General features: G+C 27.9%; 1 protein-coding gene across 1 annotated transcript; it reads left to right on the top strand.

Annotated features, from left to right (window-relative positions):
* Positions 1-146: 146 nt before the first annotated feature.
* On the top strand, positions 147-4,859 carry LOC120218449 (TOG array regulator of axonemal microtubules protein 1-like). The gene is given in 7 exon segments (XM_039215377.1): positions 147-428; positions 3,588-3,673; positions 3,758-3,864; positions 3,944-4,082; positions 4,188-4,382; positions 4,449-4,541; positions 4,543-4,859. Coding segments are annotated over 7 exon segments (912 nt in total). The 5' UTR covers positions 147-295; the 3' UTR covers positions 4,702-4,859.
* The last annotated feature ends 10,935 nt before the right edge of the window (positions 4,860-15,794 follow it).

Here is a 15,794-nt window from a genome sequence, read left to right as displayed (position 1 = left end):
TTTAATATATATATTGTTTGAAAAATTCATGCTAACCTGCAGAGACTAACGCTTTAAAGATTCGACCGTTAGTAGATAAAGTCCAACGCCTCCTTCACCTACTTTCTTCAAAATTTGAATTTTCGAAACGTTCTTAACCCTTTCCCTCCCCCACCCCTTCTCCGAATCAGAAAGTAAATTCAATTTCTCAAACCCTTTTAAAATTCAAATTCTGCCTCAAATCCTTTCTCATAGCTTTGAATCAATCTGTTTCCCGATCATAGATTTCCTCTCGTTTTCTTCTCAAAAGCAAAAGATGGCTTTGAGACCCATAGATAATGCACTGCCCATCTCTCCAGACAATCCTAGACTCAAGAAACATGCCAAGGTGTCGATTCAAACCCAGAAAAGAGCTCCCGAGGTTGGCGTAAATGACGAGAACAAAGCTCCTGTAACACCCCCAACCCGTATCCAACCCGGATACGAGTCCGAAGTATCACATTGACTTTTCAAACATTTATTCGTATAAAATAGTGAGTAATTTAAAAACTTTGATAACATTTAAATTATTTCAAAACGTTTACAACAGATATCAGAGTTCATACCATTTATATCTTTAGACTACATGCCAACTACACTCTGTAAACAGTACATACATTTTCTGATCTGACATTTGGTAAGGAGAACTGACCTGTCTTGTTCCGCATTACTCTTTATTCTTCTCGAAACATACGTGTGAAACAATCACACGCTAAGTCGTTGACTTAGTGAGGCAATAATTAAACATATAACAATAAATTCATGAACGTGCATTTCTACCATTGAATCATGACATTTCAATATGCATGTATCTATTGCATGATAACAATATATATAATCATGTCATACACACACGCAACATATCTTCTTGTATTACTTTCACTTTTCGTTTGTCTTCCAATTGCATTGCCCATGTATATTATTATCTTTATCAACATCATTATAATTCAAGCAACACATGACATATCACCATAAGTATATACATCACATATATCTTATACATTCCATTCCATGTTATCTCTTATTAGCCCATGTGCACCTGTGAGAACTGTAGATATGTGAGTCTATTGAGGTTGTGCACCACTATGCTGTCACCACAGCTCATATAAATGTCCCGAAGGACCTATCCAGAGGTCACAAAGACCCCGGTAACTATCCAGAGGTCATAAAGATCATCGGTAACTGTCCAGAGGTCATAAAGATCCTCGGTAAACTGTCCATATGTTCCTTAGAACATAGGTATACTGTCCATATGTCTCGAAAGACATAGGTAAAACTGTCCATATGTTCCGTAGAACATAGGTAAACCCTCGACTCTTGGCATGCCAACTATATCCCTAGCTCTCATGACACATAACATGGGCATTATCATTTATTTCATTTCAAATATTCACATAAACATGTAATTCACTTTCACATATCACGTATCACATAGCTTCTTTTCATATTATCACATAGTCACGTAGTTCACTTACACGTAGATCATTTCCATATAATTCACATGTCACATATATCATGTTTTCATATAATTCTATCACTTCTCACCCAATCACATTTATTTATGTAAACATACTTATCATATCTTGTTCACATAAGATCATATACTTCATATAATATATAGAAACACCTAGAACACTTTCACGTAGCTTATAGTCATAGGTCTTATCTCATAACATATATTTTTTTTTCACATATATATTTCATATCATTTCTTATACCTTCACATAATTCATTTAACATACATAACATATCATGTAACATTATAATAGAAATAACTATAAGTCATATCACTTAGAGCATATATACTTATAGTCACTTTACTTATATCTTACCCTTATGCCTTCTCTTAGATATATATATATATATATATATATATTCACATGTTCGGGTAATCCACCATTTCATCACATAATTATGTATTCCTATAACTCATTTCATTTCATATCTATCTATATATATATATCCTCAAGATTTATGCTAATATAAATCATATAGCACTCTTATAATTCATATTCATATTCATCTATGGCAACTTATAAACACATCTCACTTCTATTATTTCTTTATATATATAATCTAATCTGTTTACTTAATTCAATTTCATATAACTCCTATAATCTTCTCATATAACTTCATAAATTTCTATCATACAACCCATATGTTATAGTTTTATTTAAACATATGAATCTTTCCCATCTAGCTTATCTTATATGTTCATCTTATCATTTATGTTCAAATCTCCTAGTTAGTGTACTATTCTCACTTCATCCTATAGATCAATATTTTCCAGCTTATTTCACTTATCATATAATAATAATAATTATATTTTACTATGATCACATAGTTTATATCTCATATAATTCATAACCTTTCTTATGTAATTACTTATACTTTATCACCTAACACATAAAAGAACAGATCAATCCATATAATCAAGCATACATACATGCATATTCCACTCATGCCTTTAATCATGAATTCATGTGTAACACTTTAGGAAATAGACTCATCGCAAGTCTTATTCCCATCGCACATCGTATACTATTGAATATGCACTCACCTGGCCTCACTAGTCAATTCCAATCTCTTATCTTTCCCCTTGATCGATCTTACTTGCCAAACGTTCCGGAATTGCTTTATGCGTAGAATCTACATAAATGTACATTTTGAGGCAATCATTAGATACCTACACCTTGTAATTGGATACTAGCAACTTAAACGAACTTATTAAACCCATATTCACAATTTCTTTTAGGGGGAATCGGTTCCCTACTATGGGGGTATCGATTCCCTAATGACATTCTGGAAATGTTGTTCGTTTGAAGGGGTATCGGTTCCCCTTGAATGGGTACCGATTCCCCTTGCCCAGAAATCATATTTTCAACCCGAAAATTACTTCATTTCCACTCAAACACTTCATATATTATCCCCTTTTCATTCTTAACTCTAGTACACATACTTAAACCAATCTATATTCATTTATTTCATCTTAAACCTCAAAATCTTATCTTCCATATGAGATTCAAAAATCATACCAAATTTTCAATGTGTTCTAATTCCAATTCTAACACTTCATACTTCTTAATTGGATTGATGACAAGTCAAATTCATCCATAAAACTTCAACAACCATACCATATCAAAATTTCATCTTAAAACTCATATTGCAAATTCCTTCATAATTCCTTTATCTTATTGTTTAAATCCCATATAAGCTTTCCTTAAGCTTATTTAATACCCAAAGAATCAAAACTAAGCTTAAAACTTAAGAATTAACCAACTGAAATTAAACTTACCTTTGCCTTGCTCTCCCACGTATGAAGAAGAAGAAAGGAGCAGAGAACTCTGGATGCTTCTCAATTTCCCCACGTTTATATTACCTTAAAAAAATTATAAAAATCTTTCTGGTCAAATGACCATAATACCCTTAATTTCCTTTAATAATTACCAAATAACCTTCGATATATATATTCAAATAATCGTTGAATTCTTTCATTCTTCTACTTTAGTCACCAAATTCTGAAACTTTACAATTTGGTCACTAACCCGATATTACGGATGTTACAGCTCCTTTGCCGCAACCCGTCGATGCTTCCGTCGATTACATCGCTTCCGAGAATCTCAAACCCTTTGAAGACCCAGAATCAAACATCCAAGTAATCCATTTTTACTTAAAAAGTAAGCCTTGTTCAAGGTTTCATGATTCTGATCGTTCTGTTTATTTATTTTGAAAATTTCAGAGCTTGGTTGAAGGGTTAGATTCAAAGGATTGGGTAACGGTTTGCGAGTCATTGAATTTTGTTAGGCGTTTCGCTATATATCACTCCGATTTACTGCTTCCAGTCCTGTAAGATTCCCTTTTTTATAGTGTACCAAAGCCATACTTACTGGATATTAAACTGGTAAAATGTATGTGAAAATGCCAGAGAGAAGGTGATTTTGGTGGAGGTAAAGGCAATGAAGAACCCAAGGAGTGCTCTTTGCAAGACTTCGATTATGGCTGCTTCGGATATCTTCGGTTCCTTTGGTGAAAAGATGCTTGATTCTAGTGCATTTGATCAGTTGGTGGGTAATCCAACTTGACCCTGATTATCATCTCTCTTGTCAGGTTTACAAGTTTTCGTTTTCATGTGTTGGAAATGATTCTAATCTCGCGGTGTGGATTTACAGTTATTGCAGTTGTTATTGAAAGCTTCTCAAGACAAGAAGTTCGTGTGCGAAGAAGCCGATAAGTCTCTGACGGCGCTGGTTAACTCCATTGCTCCTTTACCTCTTCTTCAAAGGCTCCACGGATTTGTTAACCATGGCAACCTTAGAGTCCGAGCCAAAGCTGCAGTTTCCATTTCCAATTCCGTTTCAAAGATGGTAAAACTACCGTTATTTTGCATTTATATAACGTTTGAACATCGTCTCACTCATCGGATATCGCAGGGATCCGAAGAAATTGGAGAGTTCAGGTCGGTTTCGTTGCTACAAATAGCTTCAGATCTGTTGAATGACAGATTACCAGAGGCCAGAGAAGCAGCGAGAAGCAGCGAGAAGCATCGTGTTTTCTGTATACAAAACATTTATGGAAAACGAAAAGCCGAATCCAGGGGAGGCTTGGCAAAGCTTTTGTGAGACGAATTTGACAACCATTCAAGCTCAGTCCATGATCAAAGTTATTTCTTCTTCTTCACAGTAGAATAATGCTTTGAGATTTGAAATTCTGTCATGTAAATGCTGTTTTTACATTATTTCTGAGTAGAAATGTCGATGTTCTGGTCTGGTATGGCCATAGAACTCTTGTTTCCTCCACTTTGTTCTTTTTTTAGTGATGGAATAATACACTATCAGCCAATTATTATATGTTCAAGAACAAGCATTTCATATGCATCACCGAACTAAATTTTTATTAGAGGTATGATTTGATGCAACACGGACGATCTTTTATTAGAGGTACAAATTTTTAAAAAGTTATTTTAAAAATTAGGGGTTTAAAATCATAAAATTTTAAAAGAAGTGAAATTAAATTATTAATAGAAAATAAAAATAAAACATTTAAACCATGTATGAGAATTTGACACCTCCAGTTACGGATGGGTATGATATTTGGACCCGATGAGTTTCAAGACTCAGAATTTGATTTTATCTTTTTTTTAAAAAAAATAGAAAATTCTGATTTAAGATGTTTTTTTTAAATGAGGTAAGGTTGGATCGGAGGTAAGGTTGGATCGGGTTTAAGGTAGGAGTGTAAATGAACAAAATTTGAACGAATAATGTTATGTTTGTGTTCATTTGTTTATTTTTTAAGGTGTTCATATTCGTTTATTTATTGTTCACGAACATGTTCGTTCAATATTCGCGAACGTATACGTTTATGTTCACGAATGTGTTCATTTAGCGTTCACGAGCATGTTCGTTTAATGTTTGTTTAGTGTTCATTTATATGTTAAATTATAGTTTTACTCTTTCATTTGTAAGCTAAAAAAAATGATAAAATGACACCATTGATGCTTAAATTCCTTAAAATTTACAGTTTAAATTTTAACTTTTACCTTTTGTTTAATTTAGTCCATACCTTCATAAATATTTAAAATGTAAAAAAATATAAAAGGAAAAGGAGAACCGGTTAAACGAGTTTGTACATGAACATAAATGAATGAATTGATAAATGATCTCATAAACGAGCTTATAAACGAGTTCATAAACGAGCTTGTTCATGAACATAAATGAATTGAACACACCTTTATTTGTCTTTATTCGTTTATTAAATAAGCATTAAAAATTATTCATACTCATTTATTTAACTTAACAAACAAACATAAACGAGCGTTATATGACTAGTTTACAAACATTTCACTGAACGCTCTGTTCATTTACATCCTAGTTTAAGGTGAACAATATGAACCTAACTAGACATAATAATATAATTATCCTTTATATATTTAAAGATAATTACAATAATATATTTCTCTTTATAGATTTTTCAATTGGATTCCTATTTTACCTAATAAAAAATGAGAGAGCCGATGATACGAGTTTTTATTTCAAAAAATTAAACCGGGTTTCAGAATAAGTGGAATCTCTCTAAACTTGAGTCAAGTAATAAAAAGAGAGTAAATTATTCGAGTCAAATTTGAGTCAATCAGTATCCGACTCAACCCTAACTCCAACATTCCACTCTGTTCATCTTTTGATGTCTTGATACTTTTAGTATTTAAAATTGAGTCTTATGATCACTGTATATTTGTATGTTCGAATCTTACCGTTTATGTAGATTTTTATTCAGATTTATTCTATTTCAATTTTGATTTTATATTGGTTCGATTTCAGTCTGACTGTTTACAATAACAATGGTTATTTCTTAAAATTGTACTTTAAATGAAGGTGGGACAATTTAATGTATCCAACTATTTTCTAACAACAAATTGTACTTTTTTGGGGGCCATTTGTTGTCTGAAATCACTTTAGAAAGGGAGATTCGGTACCACAAAACTCAATATGAAAAAATAAAATAAAAAATGAAATTCCATATCCAAAAATTTTACAAATTAAAATATTTTTCTCCTCCAACTAACTGTACTACCGCCATGACTTAGTATCCAATTTCATGGACACTAGCAGTGCATCAAAAACAGAAAATTGTGAAAAGAAATCGAATATTAAATAGAAAAATTCAAAATTTTATATTAATTTAGTAAGATACTAACATTTAATGTGTGTATATATATATATACTAAAAATTATATATTATATACTAAAAAATTATATATTATATACTAATAGTGTAATACAAATAATAAAAAATTTCGAAACAATCAGCTTAAGACGTGAAGTGAACATTATCATTAAAGATATTTTGTAAAAAATATATCTTAAAAAATCAACAGACACTTTTACTGAGATAAAAATGAAAGATATTTCAATTAATTATGTGCATCGAGAAGTCATATTAGTAGTATGTTATGAAGTCTAACGTTCGTTCTATAATTTTCTCATATTAATATATATTTTATAAATATTTTGTATATATTTTTATTACAATTTTCATATTTCTATAAGGTTCTATAAAGATATTTGATTTATTTTTATATAAAATAAATATTACAACTTTTATATATACGAGCACGCATTTAACAAAAAATTTAGAAAATATTTGAAAAAACAATACACATAATTATGAATCAAATATAAGATACACTTAAACCCAATAAACTTTTTTTAATTAAAATGATAATAATAAATCTAGCGCCGACAGCGCGTAATTCTACTGCAGCCGCGTGAGTAAGGATTAGCCTGAGCTCCCGGTCGGCAGTTGTAATACGACGCGCCACGTCGCGAGCAGGGCACCGTGTTCCTCCTCAGCGCACCATAGCTGATGTAACGAGTCGCCGTTAAAATGCGCCTACTGATATGGGAGTCCACGGCGAACTCGGCATTGAATCCCGAAGATTCCTCCCATTTAGCATTAGGCACTCGGAGATGGATCCGCGGCACTCCGATTTAATTGGAAGAAAATGGTAGCCGAGGAAATCGAGGGTGGGAGACGAGGGCAAAACCACCACGTGTAAGGCCAGTATCGTGCAAATGGCGAGGAAGTTGGAGAAGAATCTAAAGCTTCCCATTTTTTAGGTCCTCTAGTTTTCTAATTTCGCTGAAGCAGCGAGTGGAAAGAAGGGCAGGATTTGGGATTATAACTGATTGTTAGTAAGAGAAAGACACTGACGTTGTTATATATTTGCGATTATGCCATTTCTCTTCACATTTTAGTAGTTCAGGGAAGACGCTTGTTTTTCCCCCTCCCCTTTAAGAGAAAACTATTTTGTTGCTCATTAAAATTGAAAATTTTAAAAATTTATGGATTAATTCAAAATGAAGATCATACTTTGAGGATATATAATATAATTAACTCAGATCATAAAAGGTTGACAAATTAGGCAAACTAGCCAAAGCTACTATGCAAGCAAACCCTTAGGCCTTCGCTTCTGATCGAAGAAGACCCAAATTTACTTTAAATACCAAATCCCACACATAATTATTGTTGATCAAATATGATTAACTTACATATCCTTAACTTCAAACGATTCACGGTTTTGGACGATAATATTGTATATGTATAAGGATTTGAACTCATTAAAAATATTTAGGAAAAGAGATCATATAGACATAATAGCTTCTCTATGACTTTATGGAACTAAAGAAGCTCAAGATTATCATGATACTTATTTCATTGGAGAGATAATAATTTTTCTTTAAAAATTTCACAGTAGGTGATCACTTTATTGGAAGGGGCGTGTACGAGCACTTTGCGGTGACTGGTTTCGTAATTTGATGATGACTCACTCAAGATTCTCAATTGGAAGAGTTGCATGTCTATTGAAAAACCAAGCACCACTCATTTTGATCTAACAAGAGATAATTAGGGTTCAGTTGACTTGTGAGAAGGGTGTTTATTAAGCGAGTTGATCGTGAGTTGAATAATACTCAATTCATGCTCATTAAAAAAGTTATTGTTCGACTCGACTCGTTGTTCATTAACAAAGAAGAAATATTATTAGAAATACGATAAAATACAACTTAAAACTAATAAAATCGAACAACTATATTGGTTATCATCTTTTGAATGAAAAATAAAGCCTAATGTCCGTTGATCTTTTGACTGAAATTATTTATGTATAAAAAATTAATTATACTTCTCATCATTCAACTTTGATCCTATTTTTATTTTCAGATTGCTTTGTTTAGTTATTTGGGTATTAAATTATAAATAACAAGGTGACATGTCCTATTTTTTTCCTGATGTGGGTTTTTTTTATTGTCGTGGAAGCCACCTCCTCTTTTTCTGATTTTTATATTTTTTTCTCATTTAATTATCTTCCCAATTAATTTTAAGACTCTTAGAGTTTTAATCCTATATCAAGTCATCATCGACGTTGTCGTTCTTTAGCATCTTCTCTTACCACTTTCGACCCGATAAATTCAGCTTATCATCCCCTATCATTAAATCATTTAGATTTTCCCAAAATATCTTTAGAAACCCGTAAAACCTCAACTTAAATTCGAAAGAAAACAACTTCGGTCTACGATCCACATAGTATGATAACCATGAAGTAAATACTTGTCTCTTCCTTTTTCATCTCCCCACCATTGAGATACGAAGAAAGATGTTTCAACGTCGAAAAAATAACAAAATTTTGAAAAGCCAAGTTTAAAATTTGAGAAAGAATATTTCAATATTATTTTAATAAATTTTAAAGATTTTTTAGGGTATTTTTACTATTTTTAAAAGATATATATCCTGTAATAAAATTATTAAATAATCAACAGTATAGTAAAAAAAGGGAGTAATGTCAAAGTTATATGATCAAATTGAAATTTCTAAATGATTGTAGCCAAAACAGGAATATTATCAAAGTTCGATGATTGAAACTTATAGTTTAACCATTTATAAAAACCCGGCATCTCTTCAATAAACAAATATATTTATTTAAAATTTGAAAATAGAACAAGTTGACAAAATTATTGATGAATCTCTTAACTAATAAATTCAAAAATATTTATATGAAAATGCAATAAGTTGACAAAACCACCAGCATCTCTATGATAAACACAAATTTCATATGTAAATTAAATTAATTAATTTATATAAATATCATAAGAAGGCATCTATTTGCACTAGCGTAAAATTTAAATAATTTTAATTTTTTATGATCAATATTTTAATAAATTAACCATCGAATTTTATGATGTTTTGCGTAAATAATGTATATTAAATTTTGAGTAAATTGAAAATATTTGATTACTTATTTTATATAAAAACTACATGCATAATTAATATAAATATATTAATAAATTTAATATTTTAATAAATATCGCTTTAATTAAAGATTTATATACATAATAAATACATATATATTAATAAAATCAAAGATTTAATTATTAAGATATTAATCTAAAAAAAGTTTTCGTGAATTTTTACACTACTTTAAATGGATCCCTCCCGTGTGTATATATATATATATATATATATATATGCGCGCGCGTATACGTACGTTTGTGTAAGATAAAAATGTATCACTTAATCTCTTTTAAATTTAAATACAAAAATTGTTATATTTATTAGTTAATCTTTTAGAATCATTTCGAGTATTCCCTCAATTGGTATTTTTTTTAAGATAATTTGTTTTGATAATTCTGGAGTAAATATAAAGTAGTAGTTATTCAAACATTATTAACAATTTAACAATAAACGTTAATATCTTTGACATTTACGATGCTCAAAATCAAGATCTCAAGAAATAATAACAAATCACTTCACCATTAAAATCGCTTGATTCCTACTAAAAAATAATAAATTGGCATACATTCGAATGTAATTATCTTACCATAAAAAATATAATTATCTTTAATTTAAGAGTTTAAGGAACCACACGTAATTTAGCTATGTATATAAAAAACAATTGTTCTATTAAAATATTAATAGTAGAAAATATTACAAGATTTTAAGATGAATCTATTAGATTAATGCGGTCGCATTTGTCATGTTATTATTTTGAGTGATGAGGTATATATTACATTGTTACTTTAATAACGTAATACATGTCATATCATCAACTAAAACATATTAAAATATCAAATTAACAACATATGTTCACCGTCGTTAATCAACTAAAAATTTTCATTCAACATTGACTATTTTGACAAAAAAATTAAAATATTGAGATCTTTAAAATGACTATTTGTGCAAATGTTAGGACTAATTTTATCATTATATATTTTGTTTATCACAATTTAATATAAAAATAAATATTTAAATTATATATTTTTTATTTTATACATTTAAAGTTTTTTGGTTCAAAATAAATGTTTAACATTTCATTTTGTTATCATTTTAAGGTCGGTCCATTAATGGCCATAAAAAATTCGTCAATCAATAAATACATAGCACTAAACTTGTTTTTTTAATTAAAATTTAAAAAAGTCACTTTTTAAATCATTCCTAAAATCTTCAAATTCTTGTATCCTCTTCTCTCGTAGTATCTCCATTGATTAAACATCTCCCATCGTTATGGTACAAATTTTTTAATTAAAATCTCTAAACCTCTCAAACCTATTAGAAATTCATGCATCATAATATATCGATACGATTTAGATAAAGATGTAGATTTACAATTTGTATCGAATCAATGGGTGATAATTGATAAACAAAAAATATGTTTTGAGGAGATTTAGAGATAAAGGCGAAACACAATAGGGACACAACAACAAAAAAAAGTCAAAAAATATAAATTAGACCTTTGGAATTAGAAATTCATATTAAGTTTAAATTTTTCAAATATTTTCGATTAAATTCCTCTCATAATTTTTAAAAATTCTCATTAAGCATATTAAAATTTTATTTAGACCCCATTTTTCTTGAAAAATTATAAATCAAACCTTTCAAATTTTTTGAAAATTTAAATTTGAATCTCTATTTAAAAAAAAAATTAAATTAACATCTCAAACTTAAAACCAAGATTCTCAATTGGAAGAGTTGCATGTCTATTGAAAAACCAAGCACCACTCATTTTGATCTAACAAGAGATAATTAGGGTTCAGTTGACTTGTGAGAAGGGTGTTTATTAAGCGAGTTGATCGTGAGTTGAATAATACTCAATTCATGCTCATTAAAAAAGTTATTGTTCGACTCGACTCATTGTTCATTAACAAAGAAGAAATATTTTTAGAAATACGATAAAATACAACTTAAAACTAATAAAATCAAACAACTATATTGGTTATCATCTTTTGAATGAAAAATAAAACCTAATGTCCGTTGATCTTTTGACTGAAATTATTTATGTATAAAAAATTAATTATACTTCTCATCATTCAACTTTGATCCTATTTTTATTTTCAGATTGCTTTGTTTAGTTATTCGGGTATTAAATTATAAATAACAAGGTGACATGTCCTATTTTTTTCCTGATGTGGGTTTTTTTTATTGTCGTGGAAGCCACCTCCTCTTTTTCTGATTTTTATATTTTTTTTCTCATTTAATTATCTTCCCAATTAATTTTAAGACTCTTAGAGTTTTAATCCTATATCAAGTCATCATCGACGTTGTCGTTCTTTAGCATCTTCTCTTACCACTTTCGACCCGATAAATTCAGCTTATCATCCCCTATCATTAAATCAATTTAGATTTTCCCAAAATATCTTTAGAAACCCGTAAAACCTCAACTTAAAATTCGAAAGAAAACAACTTCGGTCTACGATCCACATAGTATGATAACCATGAAGTAAATACTTGTCTCTTCCTTTTTCATCTCCCCACCATTGAGATACGAAGAAAGATGTTTCAACGTCGAAAAAATAACAAAATTTTGAAAAGCCAAGTTTAAAATTTGAGAAAGAATATTTCAATATTATTTTAATAAATTTTAAAGATTTTTTAGGGTATTTTTACTATTTTTAAAAGATATATATCCTGTAATAAAATTATTAAATAATCAACAGTATAGTAAAAAAAGGGAGTAATGTCAAAGTTATATGATCAAATTGAAATTTCTAAATGATTGTAGCCAAAACAGGAATATTATCAAAGTTCGATGATTGAAACTTATAGTTTAACCATTTATAAAACCCCGGCATCTCTTCAATAAACAAATATATTTATTTAAAATTTGAAAATAGAACAAGTTGACAAAATTATTGATGAATCTCTTAACTAATAAATTCAAAAAATTTATATGAAAATGCAATAAGTTGACAAAACCACCAGCATCTCTATGATAAACACAAATTTCATATGTAAATTAAATTAATTAATTTATATAAATATCATAAGAAGGCATCTATTTACACTAGTTTAAAATTTAAATAATTTTAATTTTTTATGATCAATATTTTAATAAATTAACCATCGAATTTTATTGTGTTTTGCGTAAATAATGTATATTAAATTTTGAGTAAATTGAAAATATTTGATTACTTATTTTATATAAAAACTACATGCATAATTAATATAAATATATTAATAAATTTAATATTTTAATAAATATCGCTTTAATTAAAGATTTATATACATAATAAATACAAATATATTAATAAATTCAATGATTGAATTATTAAGATATTAATCTTAAAAAAGTTTTCGTGAATTTTTACACTGCTTTAAATGGATCCCTCCCGCGTGTATATATATGCGCGCGCGTATACGTACGTATGTGTGAGATAAAAATGTATCACTTAATCTCTTTTAAATTTAAATACAAAATTGTTATATTTATTAGTTAATCTTTTAGAATCATTTCGAGTATTCCCTCAATTGGTATTTTTTTAAGATAAATTATTTTGATAATTCTTGAGTAAATATAAAGTAGTAGTTATTCAAACATTCTTAACAATTTAACAATAAACGTTAATATCTTTTACATTTACGATGCTCAAAATCAAGATCTCAAGAAATAATAACAAATCACTTCACCATTAAAATCGCTTGATTCCTACTAAAAAATAATAAATTGGCATACATTCGAATGTAATTATCTTACCATAAAAAATATAATTATCTTTAATTTAAGAGTTTAAGGAACCACACGTAATTTAGCTATGTATATAAAAAACAATTGTTCTATTAAAATATTAATAGTATAAAATATTACAAGATTTTAAGATGAATCTATTAGATTAATGCGGTCGCATTTGTCATGTTATTATTTTGAGTGATGAGGTATATATTACATTGTTACTTTAATAACGTAATACATGTCATATCATCAACTAAAACATATTAAAATATCAAATTAACAACATATGTTCACCGTCGTTAATCAACTAAAAATTTTCATTCAACATTGACTATTTTGACAAAAAAATTAAAATATTGAGATCTTTAAAATGACTATTTGTGCAAATGTTAGGACTAATTTTATCATTATATATTTTGTTTATCACAATTTAATATAAAAATAAATATTTAAATTATATATTTTTTATTTTATACATTTAAAGTTTTTTGGTTCAAAATAAATGTTTAACATTTCATTTTGTTATCATTTTAAGGTCGGTCCATTAATGGCCATAAAAAATTCGTCAATCAATAAATACATAGCACTAAACTTGTTTTTTTAATTAAAATTTAAAAAAGTCACTTTTTAAATCATTCATAAAATCTTCAAATTCTTGTATCCTCTTCTCTCGTAGTATCTCCATTGATTAAACATCTCCCATCGTTATGGTACAAAATTTTTAATTAAAATCTCTAAACCTCTCAAACCTATTAGAGATTCATGCATCATAATATATCGATACGATTTAGATAAAGATGTAGATTTACAATTTTTATCGAATCAATGGGTGATAATTGATAAACAAAAAATATGTTTTGAGGAGATTTAGAGATAAAGGCGAAACACAATAGGGACACAACAAAAAAAAAAAAGTCAAAAAATATAAATTAGACCTTTGGAATTAGAAATTCATATTAAGTTTAATTTTTTAAATATTTTTGATTAAATTCCTCTCATAATTTTTAAAAATTCTCATTAAGCATATTAAAATTTTATTTAGACCCCATTTTTCTTGAAAAATTATAAATCAAACCTTTCAAATTTTTTGAAAATTTAAATTTGAATCTCTATTTTAAAAAAAAAATTAAATTAACATCTCAAACTCTATTATCAAATTTCACCACTATTTAGAGATTTGAATATTTCTACTACAATAAAGAGGTGATCAATCAATGAATTCCAATAACGAAAAAGATAAACAAAAAAAGATAAACAATGGTGAATGATTTAGTGATCAATCAATGAATTCCAATAACAAAAAAGATAAACAACGGTGAATAATTTAGCGATGCAAGTTAGTCTATAATAATGAATCAGTGGATGATCCGAGGATTAGGAATGATTGATCTAGTGATTTTAAGGTTTTTTTTTTCTTTTTGAATTTAAAAACTTTTAAAAGTTAAGAGTTTAAGATTAATTGCTTAAAAGAAATTGTATGATTTGAATATTTATTTTATAATTAAAATTATTTTCAATCATAATTATTTATTTCCACTCTTCTAACATTTTTAAATTTATATAAAATTAGAAGAATTTTATATTGTGCAAACGTTAAACTCTTTAATCTTCAATCATCTAATTATATTGATCTAATGTAAAACTAAAATAATTTTATAATGTAACAAAATCTTAACCGTATATATATATAAAAATCATTAATGATTAATCTATTTTAAAACAGAATCTAACTGAAATATATTCTCTCAACTTTAAGGGTGCGTTTGGTTCACGGAATGTAAGATTACCAGTGAGAATAAAAGATTACCAGTGAATAGGATTACTGAGAATGTTGTATTTTGTGTTTAGTTGATTTAGCAGGAATGTAAGATTACTGTGTTTGACTAAAGGAATAAAATATTATGGAAATGTATATTTGACCAAATTATTCTCATTATATATATTTTTTTAACAAGTTAGAAAATATTTATATATTTTCTTCAAAAAATTTAAATTCATAAAATTTATATAATTTTTTACAAAATTAAAAATATAAAAAGGTTTAATGAAAGGGTAAAATTTAATTTTAACCCCTTGAACTTTATATAAAATTTTAATTATAGATTTTTTTTTGTAAATCTAAAATAGTTTAAGGATAAATTTGTAATTTAACCTTCGTATAATTTTTATTATTCAATGACAAAATAATGATGTTTTTGAAAAAAAAATTAACGGTATTTTAATTCAAAACGCTAATAATTCAATAATACATAAGAAAAGCAAAGTAATGAAATTCTCGATAATA

The sequence above is a fragment of the Hibiscus syriacus genome, unplaced genomic scaffold, assembly GCF_006381635.1.
Source record: "Hibiscus syriacus cultivar Baekdansim isolate YM2019G1 unplaced genomic scaffold, ASM638163v2 tig00110198_pilon, whole genome shotgun sequence".
Classification (NCBI taxonomy): domain Eukaryota; kingdom Viridiplantae; phylum Streptophyta; class Magnoliopsida; order Malvales; family Malvaceae; genus Hibiscus; species Hibiscus syriacus.
This window is presented reverse-complemented; position numbering and strand designations above follow the sequence as displayed.